The sequence below is a fragment of the Drosophila sulfurigaster genome, chromosome 3 (genome assembly GCF_023558435.1).
Source record: "Drosophila sulfurigaster albostrigata strain 15112-1811.04 chromosome 3, ASM2355843v2, whole genome shotgun sequence".
Classification (NCBI taxonomy): Eukaryota; Metazoa; Arthropoda; class Insecta; order Diptera; family Drosophilidae; genus Drosophila; species Drosophila sulfurigaster.
Window position 1 is genome coordinate 5,044,395 of NC_084883.1, and position 18,880 is coordinate 5,063,274.

The window sequence follows — 18,880 nt, forward strand, 5'->3', positions numbered from 1 at the left end:
TGTTGTGTATTTATCTTTAGGATGCTCTTCTAAAATTCATAGATCACAAAATTAAACGAAAATTAGGAATTGATTGCTATGCTATGATTAAATTACTTTATCTATGCGATCAAAGAAATCGTACTGAATTTCCTAGATACATCAAAGCACAGGCTCCATTAAGTGTCCATTTATCAAATGTGGGCAGCCAAAAAATGAATAGAAGAAAAACAAGTTAAGAGTCAGCGCAACGCAGCTGCTTCTGCTGCCAAGAAACAAGCAAAGTTGGCCACAAAAAAAAACAGCCGCAACGAACACATGCCACGTAGGCAAAAGCAAACCACACGTTTGTCATAATAAAAGTTATCTAAAAATTGCACTGCGAATATCATGGCGCACATAAATCAATGAATGTGCCTGGCTGCTGCTGCTGCGCCAAAAGCGCGCATAACGTGGCGTATGCGTAATTTATTTTTATGGCGAGCTTTGAAATGATGTGCAAAATGATTCTTAAACGCGACGACTTAAAAACTGACTAATTGCGTATTCGCCGTGTCTTATGCGGTTCGTCACAATTTTTTATTTTAATTAGCTGCCTTCGACACATTTATTTGAGTTGTACGCAGCTCTCGCAAATGAACAAACTCAAGTCCTGACAAACATTAACTTAATGCAGCTGAGGCAGTTGATGCTGGCTACATCTGTTGCCTCGCTTTCCGCTTGGGCTCAAAACACGGCGAGCAAATTTATTGCTGCTCTGCGCCTGTAGGCAATCAAAAGATTGAAGCCAAGCAAGAGGAAAAAGAAAAACTAACCTTACGGTAAAGCACTATCTCTGCGATCTAAATAAGGTAGTTTTTTCAACTATCGTAAATTCTACTCAGATGAAAAGAAAGTGTAAGCAGCTTAAATATATGTCAAGAATTTAGAAAAATTTAAAATATGAAAATGACACTCTTTAAGACAAGAAACAGCATTTGAAAAAGTAATCATAGAATTATCTCCCAAACTTCGCTTTCATACGTATAATATCTATATCTGTGAGAAATGGTCGTAGTTTTTGCCAAACTTTTGTCATTTAATTGCATCGTGTTCTCGGTGTGTTTATGAAATATTTGTGTGTCAGTTACAGTTGCCACTGCAGCCTTTTCTTTCGGTGCATATGTGTCAGCGATTTTAATAAATGGTATAGCGTAGTGCCAACTAAATTGAAATCTCTGGAGCATTTTGTGGCGCAGAGCACACAGTCGATGAGACGCAGTTGGAAATTTGCTATTTTTCATTTTAGTGAAGTGATGCAAATGGTTTTTGCCTTTTTAATTTGTTGATTGTCAGCAAATGCAGCAACACACACAGCTAGATAGAAGGTGAGTGTGTTTGCAATCAGAAATGGAAAAACCGAAGTAAGATTGCAATTTGAACGCTATTTTAGGGGCGTGTAATTGACTTTAGATATGGCCAGGTTAAGCAGGCAGACCAAATTTCCATCATTTCATTGGAAATGTTACAAAGAGAGACGAAATGGAAAGAAGAATTGATCAGGAAGTAACAAGTGTGAAGTGGGGAAGAAAAATTTAAGCTATTAATGCATGCAAGGAGTATAAATAAGTGAATTGTATTGTAAATTGCTTATTTAAAAATGTTTCACAGTAAGATACCTATCATTTAAAAAATAGCAAAACAGTGCGGTATTTTTTTTAAATATACCAAATAATATGCTACGATGATGCTTAAGTATGCCGAAGTTCATATTTGGTATATTAATGAAGTACCACATTGAAAATATACCACAAGAGTGCAAAATATGCCATAGAAATAGTCGTTTTTGCCCATGCAAAAGTATTTCTTAAATAATTTTTATAATTTCCTGGAGACACAAAGATATAAAACTTGTCTACAGTGCAATTGTGCTTCAACTCCAAGAACTTCTCTGATATGCTTATAATTTTCGACATTAATACACAATGCTGAAAAATATTCTACATGCTTTTTGTTTGTATTTATCAATTGTGCAATTATTAAAAACCATTTGATTTATTAAAAATCAATATTAGCAATTAAACTGCACATATTTCTTGATAGCTACACAAAAAGTACTTGAATATCGATTCAAATTTGAAATTAAATAATGAATCTTACTTTCTGTATTTGTTTAGTTTTATTTATTAACTTCAATTACCAAGTCAAACATTTGTCTTTGCTAATAGCACTTATAACTCAAATCTCTGTGAGCTTATTGCTTCAACTATTCCACTTTTTTCTCCCTATGTACACATGTAAGTTTCATAAATAAAAGAATGTGAAATTCTAAGCTGCTGGCAAATTTGTGGCCCACATTGCAAATAAAAAGTACAAGAAAATAGGCAATGAAACCGAATCCAGAGCAGCGCAATGTACTTGCTTAAAATCTCATTATGTAAAGTAAAAATAATGGGTGGAGGAGGATGAGGAGGGGGAGGAGGCGATGCCGCAATGAAAATGCCAGAGCAGAGAGTGTATACGATGTTAGAAACAAAGAACTGAAAATGATTACCACTTTTACTTGGCTTGCTGCAAATTGAATTGATTTTAATCTGCATACACACAGTGCAGAGCCTCCAGGAGAGAGAAGCTTCTGTTTTTTGCTTTCTTTCTTTTTTTCTGCCTTGTGCCAATAAAATTTGCATTTGAAATCGCTTTTCAAAACAGCAAAAAAACCAAAACGAAAAACTTGCACAGGCGCAGCGCAGTATCTATTACACACGTGTTTGTCAGTGTGTGTGTGTGTGTTAGCCTGTGGGAGTGTCTTTTAGGGCGAATTAAATTCTGGCCAATAAAAAAGTTTAAAGCAAGCACGCCAGCAACTTTTATGCGTGTGCAGAAAACGATAAGAGACCCAGCGACATCACTAAGAGAAGGCGACACTGAAGTGGGTGTGTGTGCGTGTGTGTGTGTGTGTTGGTTGTGTGGATGTTACGCTTGAACGCAAATAAACTTAAAAGACATATGAAAATCAGTTTTTGAATATTGGCACAAGGCAAACAACTTTGCTGCCAGCTTTTAGACCTTCTCTTCCGCCTCACTCCACTTCACTCCACTCTCTTCAAGCAGATTGTTGCTGCCTCCCTCCCACACTTCCTGCAGGAGCATTGCTATGCTGTTGCTGTTGTTGGCACGTAGCCAGGAGAGAGGTCCTCCTCCTCCTCCTCCTTTCTATTTTGGCTCATGGGCATATCATTACTGCGGCGGGGAGCTAAAGTATTTGCCTATCTCAATGTCTACGGACAAACAGCAGAAGCAGCAAGTGAAATTTCGATTTCTGGTTCATTACTTCGCCAAGTTGGCAAAAAAAGAAAACAAATGATTATTTCTTGCATGAGAGTATTGTTCTCTCTTATCTTTCTGCCGTGTATGTAAATTATTTTCATTAACTTTTATTTGGAAATGTACCAAAGATAAAGATATTAATGCTGAATACATAAAAATGATAAATAAAGTAAATAAAGTTGCAATGCCACAAGGCGATGTAGCACATCTTTCAACCGCAAAAATCTAATGAAGTTCCCCACATAACCCTAAAATGGACAAAATGCCCAAATTGGCATTGTGTCTGCCGTCTGCTGGCATGTTTCGGCAGTTTTTGCTGCAATATTCATTGCGCCAAATGCCACTTAAAACGCAATTACCGCAGCCTCTCACTGAGAGTTCACCAAACGCAATATTAGATAAGTGACGGAGGGAAAGGGAGGGGAAGTGCCTTCTCCCCATCTCCCTTCAACCGATGCATCCACGCATCGTTGGCGAAAACATTTTCAAAATCATTTCGAGCAAAAAAAAAAAGGAGGAAAATAGTGACGAAAAAGCGGGCGCAACTGAAAAGCATTTGCAATGCAAATTGCGCGTAGCCAAATTATAAAGCAAATGCGCCACGAACTCGGAAACTATGCCAAAAAGAACTGGAAAATCGAAACGATGATAATAAAACAGCTCAAGAGAGCGTTCAACAGGCTTTACGCAAATAGTCAATAGACATAAAGGTGAATATACAAGCAAGTTGATGTAAAATTCTAATTGAATTTTCCTACGTAAATTCTTCTAATTTTACTTAAGCACTTTCCGTTTAACTGCCTATTTTTGTGGTATTTGTTGAGGCCATCAAGCAGAGTGTACACAAGTGAAATATATTTAGAAATTTTAATAAAATTAAATTGTAAATACTTCAGAAGTATGTTGTGGCAAAGCTCAAGTACAAATAACAGGTAAAGCTACGATTTTTTAAAACTTAGCTGAGATCAGGTACAATTTAAATAAGTTAAGAAATGGTTTTATATGACAAAATGGAATAGAATATCAATATACCGCATATAAATTTCGGTACATTTTTTATATTTATATTTTTAGAAATAATAACGCAATGAAACTGAGCGGGTTTCTCACACTCGAGCATATTCGACTTCAGCTTTCCTACTTGTTTAAAGTGTAAAATGTGTACAAGCTTCTATAAATAGTTATTGGCATAACTCGAGTTACATAAGTTACATAGCTTAACCTTAGCCTCAATTCATTAGTAAGCTGGAAAACTACTTTCCGCAGACATAGAAAATTAGTGAGAGAGTTTCGAAGGTAGATAGCTAGAGAGAGAAAGCTCGGCGTCATCAATTAAGAAACCCCTTTGCCAAAATTAGCGCACTCAATTAATTTCAAAACAGTTTACCCAACGTCGAGTCAGCGCCAACACTTTTAGTTAGCAGCTGCCATGACCCCGCGTGCTCGCCTGCTCCCATTCATCAAACATCCGCTTCCCAGCTTCTCATTCCCACCTTCATCTCCCATCCCTAGTCTCTTCTCAAATCTACACTTTCTCATACAGAGAACACACACAACTTGACAGTGAGTGAAATTTCAATTAATCAAGCTGTGTGCGAAACGTGCGGAATTGGGGTAAAGGTGCACATTGGGCACAAGGTAAAAGGGACTCGCGTTTTTCAAGCTAACCCATGTCGACATTTCAGATATAGTCGAAATTGATGGCAGGATACAAGGATATGAGAGAAGGCGGCAGCAACACCAACAGCAGCATGGGAACGAGAACGTGTATTGAAATGAAATTTACAGCGCCAAAACAAGTGTGTACAAATTGTGTGAAAGTGATCGACTAAGCCAACACCCTGTAAGAGAATATTTGGCACAATCTGCTTAGTTGTACTCTGCAAACGCATTCGATATTGCTCATTTTGCATAGCTTAGAGGGTATTTTTTGCTATACTATACTAGGAAATAGCAATGGCATGAGCTGGCTGCTGCTGCTGTTGCTGATGCTGTGATGCAGGTGGTGATTAGTCATTATTTATTTTAAAATCAATTAGTTCGCCTTGAAAGTGCCTCTTCCTCGTAATGCAGAAGGGGGGAAGGAATGAAGTAGTGGCAGACATAAAATTCACGTCTCATTGACAGGCAAAAAGATTTTAGCACATAATTCTTGTGAATCTTTTGAACATTTTGTTTGGCTGCAATGAGTGTGCAAAATAATAATTCACATTTGAATAAGTCATTTCGGGTTTTCATAATAAAATATCAAATACCGAGAAAAGAGAAACTCTTTCTCTCTCTCTAATTGGCAATTATGTTTTTGTATGCAGCAACACTCGTGCCACAAAATGACAGGTTACAAATCAATTTCACATAATGCCACAACAACGATTTTAATGGAAAACTAATTAAGTTACACATTTTGGTAAAATGGCAAAAGAAATTTCATGCACATCAAATTGACAGCTGGCCTGGCCGCAATGAAAAATGCAATTTAACGATTGAGGAAATTAATGCTGCATTCAAAATGAAGACATCATTGAGACAACGTCGGACGACGGACAACGTTCAAATTCAAATGCAAATGCGAATGCAAATGTCAGGAACTGAATACTAATACTAAGTAATACCCAAAAGACACAAAATGAAATGCTTTCGACTCTTGCTTTGACAAAAGTCAAAGTGAGACGACAAATCAGACAGACAGACAGACAGACTGTCAGAGAGGGAGAGAGAAGCAAATGAGCTAAAATGTAAAACAGGAAATTAAATTTACGAGAATTTACACAAAAGCCCGAAGCTGAAGCTCCAGCTGACTGACGAAACTGTTGCATATCTCATCGCTCCAAAGCTAGAATGTGAGTGAGAGGAGAGAGAGAGAGAGCTTGACTTGTTCTACTCTGAGGGGATTTCACTTGAAAGTATTCGCAAATTGCACATTACTGTGAAAAATTGTAGTGGATATCTTGGGGATTATGTCGTAGATGATGCCAACAAAACTGTAATCCCATAGAAATTGTTAGCATGCCAACTAGAGCAAAATTAATACTCTAAACGAAGCATATTTAAGGCGGCAAATTAGATATTAGGTTTGTAGCTTTTAAGCTAAATTTAATTCTTTAATTTCAACTAGGCGACGACATTTGAACGCAATTTGTTCCCGCAGACATAAGTTTTAATCGCATCAAACACGAGCACAAGTAAATTACCATTTTTCGCCGAGATTTTCAATAAAAATATGAAGCTTTTGTGCAATCCAAATATTGATTTCACATTCAGCGTGAGAGAACAAAGAACTTAAGAACTCTTTGACCATCATACTTTTGCAGATTGAAGGCCCACTGCTAATTGTCAGAATCAGAGGCCAGAGGCACAAATTCTAGCTTTACAGGTCTCGAACAATGGTTCCTGGTTTCTGGGTTGATTGCAGATCATGTTGTTTCAAGGACCAAAGCTCGCTTTGGTCAAACTCTGAGTGTGGCTGAAATTCGGACATCAATGCAATCGCATTGTCTCTGCAGCTAAGTCGATGGATTTTCATGGAATTTTGCAATGTTTTGGCAGCGCTTAAAGCTACAGCTCAATGACAATTAGAAGCACGGGCAACATGTGGCGTGATTGCAGGCGAAATAAATCAAATGAAGCAAACTAGTTGGCAGACTCATGCGTTGCATAAATCAGTCTCGCCTGGAAATAGTTTTGTTTAAACAGTTTGCCGGATATGCCTCATCCGTCGTTGCAAGAGTCGAGTCAAAAGTCAAGAGAAGCATTCATCAAGAGCCAGTGGCAACAGTTGCCAGCCAGCCAGCCAGCGTTGCCAGATTGTGCGATGCTCTGCTGTATAATAACGCACTAATTTGCATTGCAAGCTGAAGGCTGAAGGCAGATGGTAGAGAGCAGAGAGCAGAGGGCAGAAAAGCCTGAATGCAAAAGGACAACACAGATGCATGCCAGCATTGGGAGGTCGGTCTAGAGTAAACACACACAGCATTTAAAACCCATGTCACATATGTCGACAGCTAGTGCTGCTGCTTTGCGTTGCGTTGCTTCGCCTTGCCACGCCCACGCACAGCATGTGGGCGGCCAACAAATGAAGCGCTGCAAATATTATTTTTTAATGAAATTCCATTTAAACAAAATTTATTCTGCCACACACACACACACACCCAGTTGTCCCTTTGCCCCCCTTCGAAGTGACAGCACATCCTTGCCAGTAGGAGAACATTAGAAGCATTTTCCATTAGGTTGGTTGCTTGCGCGCAAAACTTTAATTGAATAAGTTTCTTTTTTTTTGTTGTTGCTCGAGCAGGAGATGTAAAGAGCAAATAGAGCACAAGAGTAGAGTAGAGTCGAGTAGAGTGCCGAGATCCAAGGCGACTAAGAGGAAGTTTTATATCTCGGTTTTCTACTCCTCGCTGCAGCTCTGTCGGTCGGTCTTGCCTGCTGAGAGTGCATGCAATTAATTTGAGCAGTGCATAAATGCAACTAGTCCGCAAGTAGTTATTACGACACTGCGACTAAATGATATCCTATGTTAAACCATGTTGAAATTTTCATATATTTTAAACATTTCGAGTAAGGGATTTAACTCAATACAAATATATTTAAAGTCTGTGTAATATCATATTTGAAACTGAAATATTATATTGAGAAATATATTATTTTGATTTCATATTGTGTATTTCAAATAATTGTAAAAAACGACTACATTACGAACTCATAATAATATTAAGTATACGTAGTTGGCAGAACTTCAAATTCACTCTAAGCTTTACACAATTTAATAGTGTAGTGATTTACCACATATTAAAATAAATAATTATACTTTCAGATGTATGATTTGCAGTGCACTTTTCAGTCATCATAATATTAAGTATACGTACAACTATTCTGAAATTTACACAATAGTGATTTACCACATTTTAAAATTACATTTTCAGATATATGATATTATTTTCATTAGAACACAGTCTTGCATTACAAGCTAGTAGTAACAAATGAGTTCATAATGAATTCCTTATAATATTAAGTATACGTATTGCCAGAACTTCAAAATCCATATTAATCCATATTACCACATTTTAAACTAAAGTACATTACACTTTGCAATATGTGATATTATTTTCATTAGAAAACAGTCTTGCATTATTAGCTGGCAACAAAAAAGTGCATTATGAAATCATCGTCATATTACGTATACGCAGCTGACACAACCTCAACTTGGCAGGAATTACCTTAACTGCGCCTATTACAATGGAGGGTATCGTAAACCAAAAGTCAGCTTGAGCGCAGTTAGTTAAAGTGTCTTCTCGAGATTGTCGCTAATAGCAATGTTTTTCAGTTGCTGCTGCTGCTTCTGCTGCATTTTCCCGCACTGTTGTCATAGTTGCAGGCAAAGAGAGCAGAAGAGAGACGCAGAGTTACAGTTACAGTTTGCATTTTCATTTTCATTTTCGTTTTCCCAGCATTTTGGGCTAATTCAATTTCCTGGCCATCGCCGTCATCGCATTGTGTTTGGGACAAGTTGTCTTGTCTGTCTTTTGTTACAGTTACAATTTTCCCAACAACATCGCGCCAGTTAAACAGTTTGCATATTGCGCAACAATAACAATCGCTAAAACTGACCAAAGCGAGAGAAGAGGAGAGGAAGCAGCAGCGGTGGCTGTGGGAGAACTTTGCTCTTGTTTTTTTTTGTGTTTTTTGTTGTCTTGTCGACCACTAAAATTGTCGTCGAAATTAAATGCTTAACTGGGCTGACAAGCGCCGATGACAGTTGCACAATGTTCGCAGCAATAGTTGCGACTGTCATTGTGTCTATGTATGTATGTGCGTGTGTGTGTGTGTAAGCGATGTGGCAACGCCAATTTATGTCGCATGCATCTTTGAACGCTGACAAGTGCCATGGAAAAGCAGCATGAGAAAACTTTTGCTCGTGATTGCTTTGGGGCCATTGCATTTTGGGGATTGATATGCACCCAAGGCTGCACTGGCATCTGGCATGTGGCATGTGTAGACTAGATGTGGCACAAAGAATGAATGCTGCTGCTGCCGCTTTTTGGGGTCATAAATACAACGCATGCGTTGGCTGCATGTTAATTGCTTTCGTTGCCAGCTTTAAGTTGCACTTCACAATGCTTTTTCAGGCCAAAATCGAGCAATCTTTGACATGGTTTTTCTATCGAAGCATTTTTGAAAATCAATTAAATTTCAAATTGCTAAAGAACGCAGCCAATTAAAGTCATTTGCATTCGATTAAGCAAGCCAATAATTTACAAATGTAGCAACAAACTGTGGAAACTACTCTAATCACAAGCTGACCAAATACGTCAGTCACATTATAACCAAATATGTCAGTCAAAACTTCAGTTGTTCCCGATGTTCATTTGCTCACTATGTTGCCCATTGACATTTATGGATGTACTCATATGTATATTGTTGTTTGGTCAATCAACAGTTAGCAGTCCGTCTGTCTATGTGTAGTAGGCACTCAATCAAGTTTTTAAGGGGCATCAATGGCAATGATGGCTCACTCAATTACACGCACTTACCACACTAACGACAGCCAGCCAGCAGCAGCAACTCAGGACATTGATGGGACAAACGACGACACAACACTTGATGACGATGGCAAAAATTGCTGTTGATGTATATTTCGGCAGAAGAGAGATGGAAAAATGAGAAAAGCCGACAAATGTCAGTCTCAAATGGATGCTTTTCAGATTCGAGATCGAGCCACACAATAGCCGAAGCTGCAAGTGCCACAAAATGCGCCAATTATCGCAATGCAATAACAAAGGCCCCAACAAAAATAATAAAGCAAAATTATTATCTGCCCAAGCGTAACACAATGGCATCAGCTAAAGCTGATGATGGAGCTGAAGCTGTGCTGTGATTGGTTGATGGGGCTGACAACAGGCTAACAACACAATGTGGCAAGGCAACAACTGTTGCCAATATTTTGCAATAAAAATGCCTAAAAAAGATGATGTGTTGACGGGCAACAAAACCAAAAAAAACGAAAACACGTACACTCTAACTACATGCCATATCTGATGTGTCTGATGTGGCAATTGAGAAACTTGACAACAATTTCTTGGTCCATATGTGTTTGATGTTGCTTCGAGGTATGACAGCAATCAGCCACGCCCACAGCCGCCTGCGGCGAAGCAATCGGAAAACACTCAACTGCTGAAATCGAGCTCAAGTAAATAACATTGAGATCGCAATCGCAGTGCAGCGCAAAAAAAAGTAGAGAACAAATCAAGAATGAATAAGAGTTACTCTGTTATAAGCACAACATATTTTTTAATAAAAATTTAGTTATCATTAAATTTAAGTTTATATAATAGATAGGCATATCTGTATTAAAGTATTTACCTATTATAATTTTAATTTATTACCACAACATTCTATACTACCCATTGACAACTACTTATAGGGTATCTAAAGAGAAGCCAAATTGTATATTGCAACAGCTGCTGTTGCGCGTGCTGCGAACAAAAAAAAATAAAAAAAACAGAACTAGAACAATTTCTTTATCCATATTTCTTGTTCTCTCACTAGTTTCTGTTTCCTTCCCCTATTTCATGTTTTTTTTTACTTGTTTTTGGCTGATAACTTCCAAATGCAATACCGCAGGCTGTTATGTCATGGCAATAATGCAAAATACAGCAAGTAAACTCAACTCGCATCTAGATTGAACAGAAATGAGAGAGAGAGAGAGAGAGATGCTGATGGAGTTGGCTAGGGAGTTGGGCATATTCATGTTGCAATTGCGGTTCGAGAAATGAAAATGGAAATGACGGCAACGTTGACGTTCAATTTCTCATAAAAGTTTCTTTCGCCATTTCTTACATTCTTTTTGTCTGTGTGTGTGGCACAAGTGCACAAAATATATATCGTACACGAATATGACAGACAATTCAAAGTTGAGAATTGCATTTCGTGTTTCTGCATTTCTGATAAGACGCTGAATTTCAAGCGGTAATGCAGAGGAAATTGAAATTGCTACAAGTCGCAAAATCGAAACAAAACATTAAAGAATCCAATATATTTTAATGAGTATATAATATTTTGTTTTTAATTAAAATACATTTTGAAAATGCATTTCTAAAATTATGCCTTTTTGATTCTTTCACGGTAATGCAGAGCAAACTAAAAATCAGAAAATTTATATTCGCGAATATTACATACAGCTGTGAACTTTGAAATAGCAGTGCTAGCGAATTTAAAAATACTATTATTAACACAACTTCCAGACAAATTTAGTTATAACATCATAATGTATTTAGTACAGCTATTGATATTAACATGTTGGTCTTCATAAAAATATCATTGTTTTATTTTCAGCATTATTATTCAATTCAATTATTTTTTAGGCGCCAAAAACAATTGTAAAGTCAGTTTTATATTATAAAAAATGTACTCGACGTAATTGCTCAACAGTTGTTTTTCTTATTATAATTACAATAGGAAATGGGTATGAAATAAATAAATAAAAGAAAATAAAACCTTAACGAGGGGCACAAAAATATATACATAAATATAAAACAGGCTGCACTTGCATTAAAATTAAAAACATTTCCTGCTGCGGCGGAAACAGCTGTAAAAAGTAGCACAAAGCGAGAGACACAGGCGACTTAGTTGCTGCTTCAGCCACAGCCACCGCCACCGGCTTCTTCACCGCCATCGCCATCATAGTCGCAGCCGCTGTCAACTTCCGTTGCGGGAGGATGTTGGCCATTTTGCTTTTACAGGCTCGGATTTGTGAGAGCGGCAGAGAAGCGCGTTAACGGCACGTTACGGCCTTAACGAACCCAAGGGACAGTTGGGGGTCCCCAGTTTGGGGAGCTGGTGACAATGCAGCTTAAAGGTGTGAATGATTGCTGTGAGTGTCGCCGAGACGCAGCAATTGTTTGGCATTTTTGATTAGGCGCCGAGCGCAATCACAGGTCTCGAGGCCCATAAATATGTTAATGATAATGAATTGCAATTGAAATTGCTTCTGGGATCAGTTCGGCTCAAGGATAATACTCATTTCGTAGCATACTTTTTGGAGAAAACCGCGAGAGAGAAAATCGTTGAAAACTTTGTATTTTAATGCAGTATAATTCATTATTGTCAGCCAACAACTTTTCTCATATTAACTGCGGCGAACAAACGATTTAAATTTAATTAACCTTACTCTGCGAATATAAAAAGCAACCACAAAATGTAAAGTTAACAGCCAAGCTGATTAAAAAGTAAACTTTTACTTTTAATAAAAATCACTTTTGCATTTCGCATTTGCTGTTGCTGTTCACGAACGCGAGCGCGAAGTAGAGACAACCACCAAAAACAACAACAGCAGCAACAACAAAAATCTGAAGAAAACTTTGTGGTTAAATTAAAAATACTTTTTTTATGCAAAAATGTTTTACAGCAAATAATGAGCTGAGCTCATTGCGGTTAGCAACGGCGACGAGTCCGAGTCGGAGTCTGAGTCAGAGCAAAAGAGACCAAAGGCCAAAGGGCAACAAATGCAGCAGCAGCTCAAAATAATAAGTACTATATTGAAATTTATTTGTACAAAAAAAAAGGAAAGAATAAAGAAACACAAAATGCAAAGGCAAAGCAGATTTGCATTTTTAGCAACAGTGAAAAAGAAGCAGACGGCGAAAAAAAAGTCAGTTACTGGCCTAAACAAAGAGCAGCAAGCGAGACCGCAAAAGTTGCCACGAAAAAGAAAAACTTATGAAAAATGTTACAAGTTCACAGAGGAGAGACACGAGGCAAGGAATGGGAAATGGGAATGGGAATGAAAGGGAGCCAACTAAAGTGAGTCCGAAAAAGCAACGGATTCACTGCAAATTAAACACGAAATTGAATTCTGCTCATAATAATTTCCCCAAGGATGCTTATTAGGCTAGCAGCAACAACAGAGCAGAGCAGAGCACAGCACAGCTCTCAGTAGTAGTAGCCAGGACCCCAAAGATTTCATTTGACGAGTAAAATCCTCAAGCAGGCAGGCTTCCTCCTTTTGCACTTGCCCCCACTCCACTTTCCCTTTCCACTACAACCTCGACATTGTCATAAGTGCAACTGAGACACGAGTGGATGTTATTTCCTTGATTAGGCATGGGAGAGGCGTCAGCAACAAAACAAAAGCAAAACAATCAAAGAAAGACACAGAGCCAGAGCTTCCAAATAAATCAGCTATGCACAAAGTCATTTAGTCGAGCCAACTGAAAATGGTGCTCCAGTTGACCAGGCCATAAAGAAATGACATCAAAATCCACAGATAAAACTCAAATACTATTTCATACTGTTCTTGTTTTAAAAGATTGTACACTCTAGTTAATTGATTGAGGTACACTTTAAGAAACTCAGTATTTAATGTAGAGCACATTTTTAAATTCGATTGAAAGTGGTATTACTTAAATACCAAAAGTTGATTTATTTATATTAATTATGTAAAATATTGAAATTAGTTGATCTCTGCATTTTAAATTAATATAATATTAATTTTTATTACGTAAAGTAATGAAAGTATTTTGTGGAATATTTTCTTAATTTTACTTAAAAATGAAATTTAAGTCCAAAATTGAACAATTTCATTGCTTTAAATTTTCTCCAACTCACCAACACCTCAAAAGCATTGAAAGGATTAACACAAAAGGAAACTATGTCAAAATCGAGGAACCACATGCATGTCAGCAGAGTCAACAAACCGAATCGAAGCAAACTAACTGATGGCGCGGAATTTCTGGTAAACTTTTCAAGTTCTACTTTGCTTAGAAACATTCCACAGAGTTCCCTTAAAAAAAAACCTAAGCGAAATAAATGGGAAATCAATTGATTTTGACTTTTTCTGACTGATGCTAAGCTAAAAGTTTAAGCTAAGGATCGAAAATACAATGGCGTGGCTAAAGCCAAAGCCGTAGCTATGGCCAATTATCAGACAAAAACGGCATTGGAGAGAATTTGCTTGCGAAACTTTTTTGGTTTTTTCGGCTACTATCGAGAATCAACGAAATAACTCCCCAAAAGAAAATAATAACAAAAAAACAAAAACGCTGGCAAAAGTTTTGGCCAAATTCCCCGCAGAGTCAAGATAGACGAAACTAAAGCAGATGTACAAATGGATAGAGAGCGGCGAAGAAGCTATAGATACAAATACAAAGATAGAAAGAACTCAACAGCAGCAACACAGAAGCAGTATCCACTCTCTAATTGAAACCTAGGCAACAAAACGCGTTGTACGAACTTAAGTTCAACTTTTGCGTAGAAATGCAATTAAAAGCAGCAGCCGAGCGGCAGTCAGAGACGGATTTTGCTTAATCTTTGCATCAGTTTTGGTCCCCAAAGCCAAAAAACAACAACAACAACAACAGCAGCAGCAGCAGCAGCAAAAAGAAAACAACAGCAAGAAGTAAACTCAAAACTTTCCACTTGGCTAATGCAAAAGCAAAGCAATGCTTAAATTTTATTTACGCACAAATTAAAACATCAAGGCTAAGAAGATGAAGGAAAAGTGTAACATAGGCGAGGCGAGTCGAAGGAAGGCGCAGGGTGAGGATGCTATGGTAAATTATGAACGAGCGATGCCTCGAGCCAGGTTACATAAGTTCAGGGGAGGTAACTCAAGAGGGGGAGAGAGATTGAGAGACTCGGTTGCCAGGCAAGATTGTTTTTTAGTTTATAGTTTGAGGTTTTTAGATAATGCGAAAGTTGTAACTAGGTGTGGCCTCCAGGCGCTGCCATACTTTTTTGAACAGTTTTACAAGCTTATGAAATGAACTGAATCCCAGCCGAGCCTAGCCCAGGAATCGGTTATTGCCTTAAGTATTTAGTTCGAGGATCAATAAATGACGAAAGGTCAAACGAGGCAATGAAAATTTATAGCGAATTTGTGAGAATTTTATACAAAGCGGGGGAACATGTGAACATTGCTTTGATGTGTGGAATTTGATGTATAAATATTTAATATAGAGTTACAAGATTTAAAAGTAAAGATTTGTTTTGGATAATTTAATCAAGGTGCGATTTATCTTCAACACCCTTGTGACACATCTTTGGGGTATCAACTCAAGAGAAGATTTTAGTTTGACCACAGAAATTGCACAATAAACTTGAAATCAATTGAATGCGATGTGCGTTGAGCTATAAAAAATCAATTAATTTTGTTTCACACGTGCTCACCCACACACACACACACACAGACACAACAATACAGTTGACCACACATTTGTCGGTTCGGTTTGGGGCATGCCACAAAGTCAAGCGAGAAAATTAATACACATGTTCTTGCAATAACGAGAAAGTCACATCTTTGCTTTCATTTCATTCTTCTTCCCTCACACCCACACACTTTCTTTTATTCATATCCTTCTCTCCTTTGGACATTTCCTTTGGAAAGCCAATCGGCAAATGCTTTATAGCATTGGCTACTTCAAATCTGAACTCTTCGATTACTTTTATCCCCAAACATTGTCACGTTTAAGGGTATCTATGAAACGTGTGTTAGATAAAAGTATTTGCTCGTTTTCTTGCGACTCTTTTAAATAGATCATTGTCACCTGGATGTGAAATTGGGTCGAGTGCTCTGGCAAAGTTGATTTGCACTTACACTTGTAGTCGAGTCAAGTTAATTAGTATAATATTTTTGTTGGCTCGCAATTTTCCTTTAATTGCGCGCATGTCACACTCAGAGCACTTGGGAAAAGTTAAAGCAGAAGAAGAGTTTGCCAAGACAGGGTGCTTACAAATTGTAATGATTGCAATTTTATGAGGGCTCCTCCCAAACGAAAGACACGCTCTCAAGTGCCAACAATTAGAAAACTTCCAACAGTCAGGTAAAAGAAAAAAAGGAAGAAAAAAAAAGTAGGGAGAACTTTTACTTTGAGTGTGGGATCTGTATTTGACATACTAATGAATTTATGTAGACAATTTGCTAAATGGTATGTGACCTTTTTTGCCAAAGATGCTGGCGGGCAAACAACAAAGAACAGAATGTTACTCTTTATAATAGTAAATACTAAACGTTAGAATAGTTCAACACCTGAAATCAAGTAATATAAAAGATTATTTCAGCTTGAGTAACTACAGTTTAAATAGAGTTACTAAAGTGAGGTGTTGAGATTAGTAACGTAATTATCGTATTTAACAACCTAACCAAAGGTAAAAACTTCACCTACCTCAGAGTAATAATCGATCCTAAGTCAATGAGGAGCCAAATCAAAAGCAAATACATAATAATCGTAATCGTAAAAACAAAACCAAAAAACAAGTTAATAGAATTCGTATTCGAGACAAACGCGCGCAGACGCAGACACACCAAAAGTTATATTTTCATTTGAATGATGGTAGTTTGTTCTTTTTGATTTGTTCTTGTGGTGATGGTGATGGGAAGGGAATATATATAGTATATATAGAACGACGGAGGAGAAGGAGGAGAGAGAGAGAGAGTTGGGTACAACATTTGTCAGCTAAACAGAAACTACAAATGAATAGGCGCCTTCTACTCACTGTAGGGCTGAGGTCGTGTACCGTAAAGAGGCTCCTGCAGTAATGGCGAGCGACCATTTCCAATCTCCTTAACTGAAATGAGATAAGAGCAAACGGCAAACAATTTGCGCGTGATAAATGTTTCCACAAATTTGTTGAATTTGTTGGTTGTTGGTTGGTTGTTGTTGTTGGTTTGTTGGTTGGTTGTTGATTCTTGGTTGGATTGGTTGGTTGTTGGGTTTTTGCTTGGATTTGGAGTTTTCTTGATTTGTTTCTGTTTCTGTTTTGTGTGTGTGTGAGTCGTCTGTGGCGTTTATCGAATCGTTGTATTTTTGATTTTCATTATTGTTTTGGCTAAAAACTAACTACGAAGTGTTTGGTTGAATGTAACGAGAGTTGTCTGTATTTATATGTATTTGTTGTTGGCATCCAAACAAAATAGAAACATAATGAATATTAGAAAAAAGAAGAGTAGATCCTAGTAACTAAACCAGATGAGAACAACGAAACAAAAACAAAGGGAGAACGAATAAAAAACCAGCACCTGAGTAAAAGAGAAACCAAACAAGAAACCAGTGATGAGAGGCTGGAGGAAAGAGTGAAGTTGGGAGAGCTCGTTTATAAAATATTTCGCGGGTCGTTCGCCCGGCTTATTCGTTTGCCTTCTGCATGTCAATGAATCAGTTTTTGTATATGCCATATAATAAAGTATACATAAAAAACAACAAGAGCAAGTCAAAAACCAAAACCAGACGCAGCAGGTTAAACTAATTTCATTTGAGGTTTGAGACAGGTCAGTACCCAGCTATAGCAACGGCCTCAATAACAACAACAACAGCAGCAACAGCCACACAAACAAATATGAGAAACACGTCATTTTTGGAATTTAAATTTACGTCGAAACTCTTATATAACACAACACTTTGGAAGTGGTTTAATTTATAGCTGCGAAAACATCTTAACGAAATTAAATGAATGCTATGCTATGCTGATATGCTGACAATTTCTGACAACATAACTGATGATGATAACCCAAAATTAATGATCCAAAGGGAAAAAGTCAATGGGTGAGCACGATGAGATAGATAGATAATTGGCCAACTAACACTGGCTGATATCGAGGGGGACAGGGACTGACAAGTTGCTGTGGCTCACACGCTCCGAGCACCTGATTTCAGGGTCAACTACGCGCTAAAAAGTGACCAGCGATCAAATGAAAAAATCAAAACAACAAAACGCGACCCCAATAAATGCAGTTTTGCAACATTTGGAGTTGAGAGTTAGAACCTGTTCTTTGCATCGATTGTTGCATAAAGTGGGCTAATGTCTTGCATTGAATCGACTTAAAAAGGCGCGTAATTCATTCGACAAAAATGATATTCTGAAAGAGAATTAAATAATAAGAAACATTCGATTTTACCATGAACCACAAAAGCAATATATGGCAGTTGCTCAGTCTAATCCATTTATAGAAATAACTCTCAATGGGACAGAGAAGCGACTAAAAACATGAAACTGCTTTCTGAAACTAGATATGTTATAAGAAGTTTAAAGTGAATACTTTAAAGTTTTCCCTCGACTTAAACTATTAAAAAGGGGCAAGGAAGGAAGGAGGGAAGATTGCACGCCTCCGAGAGAGTTGCACTTACAAACTATGAGATATTGTATTTGTAGAGGTAGGTAGTAGTTATTATTTAGAATAGAGTGCTTCAACTGACTCACCTCCAGTCACAGTAGCTGTGTGTGTGTGTGATATACGCAACGTTGCTGTAGTCGTTTCTCTCATTTATATTTTTCTGTATTTTCTTTTATGCTCTCGCAAACGGTGCACAATGATAATATTTATTTATTATGTGTACCGTTAGAATCTACATACATGACCGACTCTAATACCACCGGGCGTACATACAACTTTTCTACAAGCCCCAATAACACATACATACATACATACATATATGCATGTACACATACGTATATATATATAGAGCTATATAGTCACATAACTTTGAACAGATCCCAATGATAAATGTTTGGTTTTTTTTTTTTTTCATATTTATGCGATTTTTTTTTGGTTTTTTGCATCACACAAAATTTGTAATTAAATAAAATTCAAGCTTGATTTTTGAAA

General features: G+C 37.4%; 1 protein-coding gene and 2 long non-coding RNA genes across 25 annotated transcripts in view; 2 read left to right on the forward strand and 1 right to left on the reverse strand.

The window, feature by feature from the left end:
- LOC133844720 (heterogeneous nuclear ribonucleoprotein L) overlaps nt 1–18,880 on the reverse strand; it is a 139,267-nt gene that overhangs the window by 37,734 nt on the left and 82,653 nt on the right. For 6 of the 23 annotated variants that reach the window (XM_062278829.1, XM_062278845.1, XM_062278831.1 and 3 more), the window contains one exon: nt 16,774–16,845. The exons of 13 other annotated variants lie outside the window; for them this stretch is intronic. In XM_062278829.1, the coding sequence (XP_062134813.1) occupies nt 16,774–16,845 (72 nt within the window). The remainder of the gene's footprint in view (nt 1–16,773; nt 16,846–18,880) is intronic. 4 more of the 23 variants (XM_062278833.1, XM_062278832.1, XM_062278836.1 and 1 more) reach the window with 1 other exon arrangement.
- Nucleotides 980–1,571, forward strand: LOC133845413 (uncharacterized). Its single transcript, XR_009894765.1, has 2 exons — nt 980–1,346; nt 1,412–1,571. It is a non-coding gene; the product is annotated as an uncharacterized LOC133845413 (long non-coding RNA).
- On the forward strand, nt 17,585–18,111 carry LOC133844724 (uncharacterized). The gene is made up of 2 exons (XR_009894628.1): nt 17,585–17,819; nt 17,883–18,111. It is a non-coding gene; the product is annotated as an uncharacterized LOC133844724 (long non-coding RNA).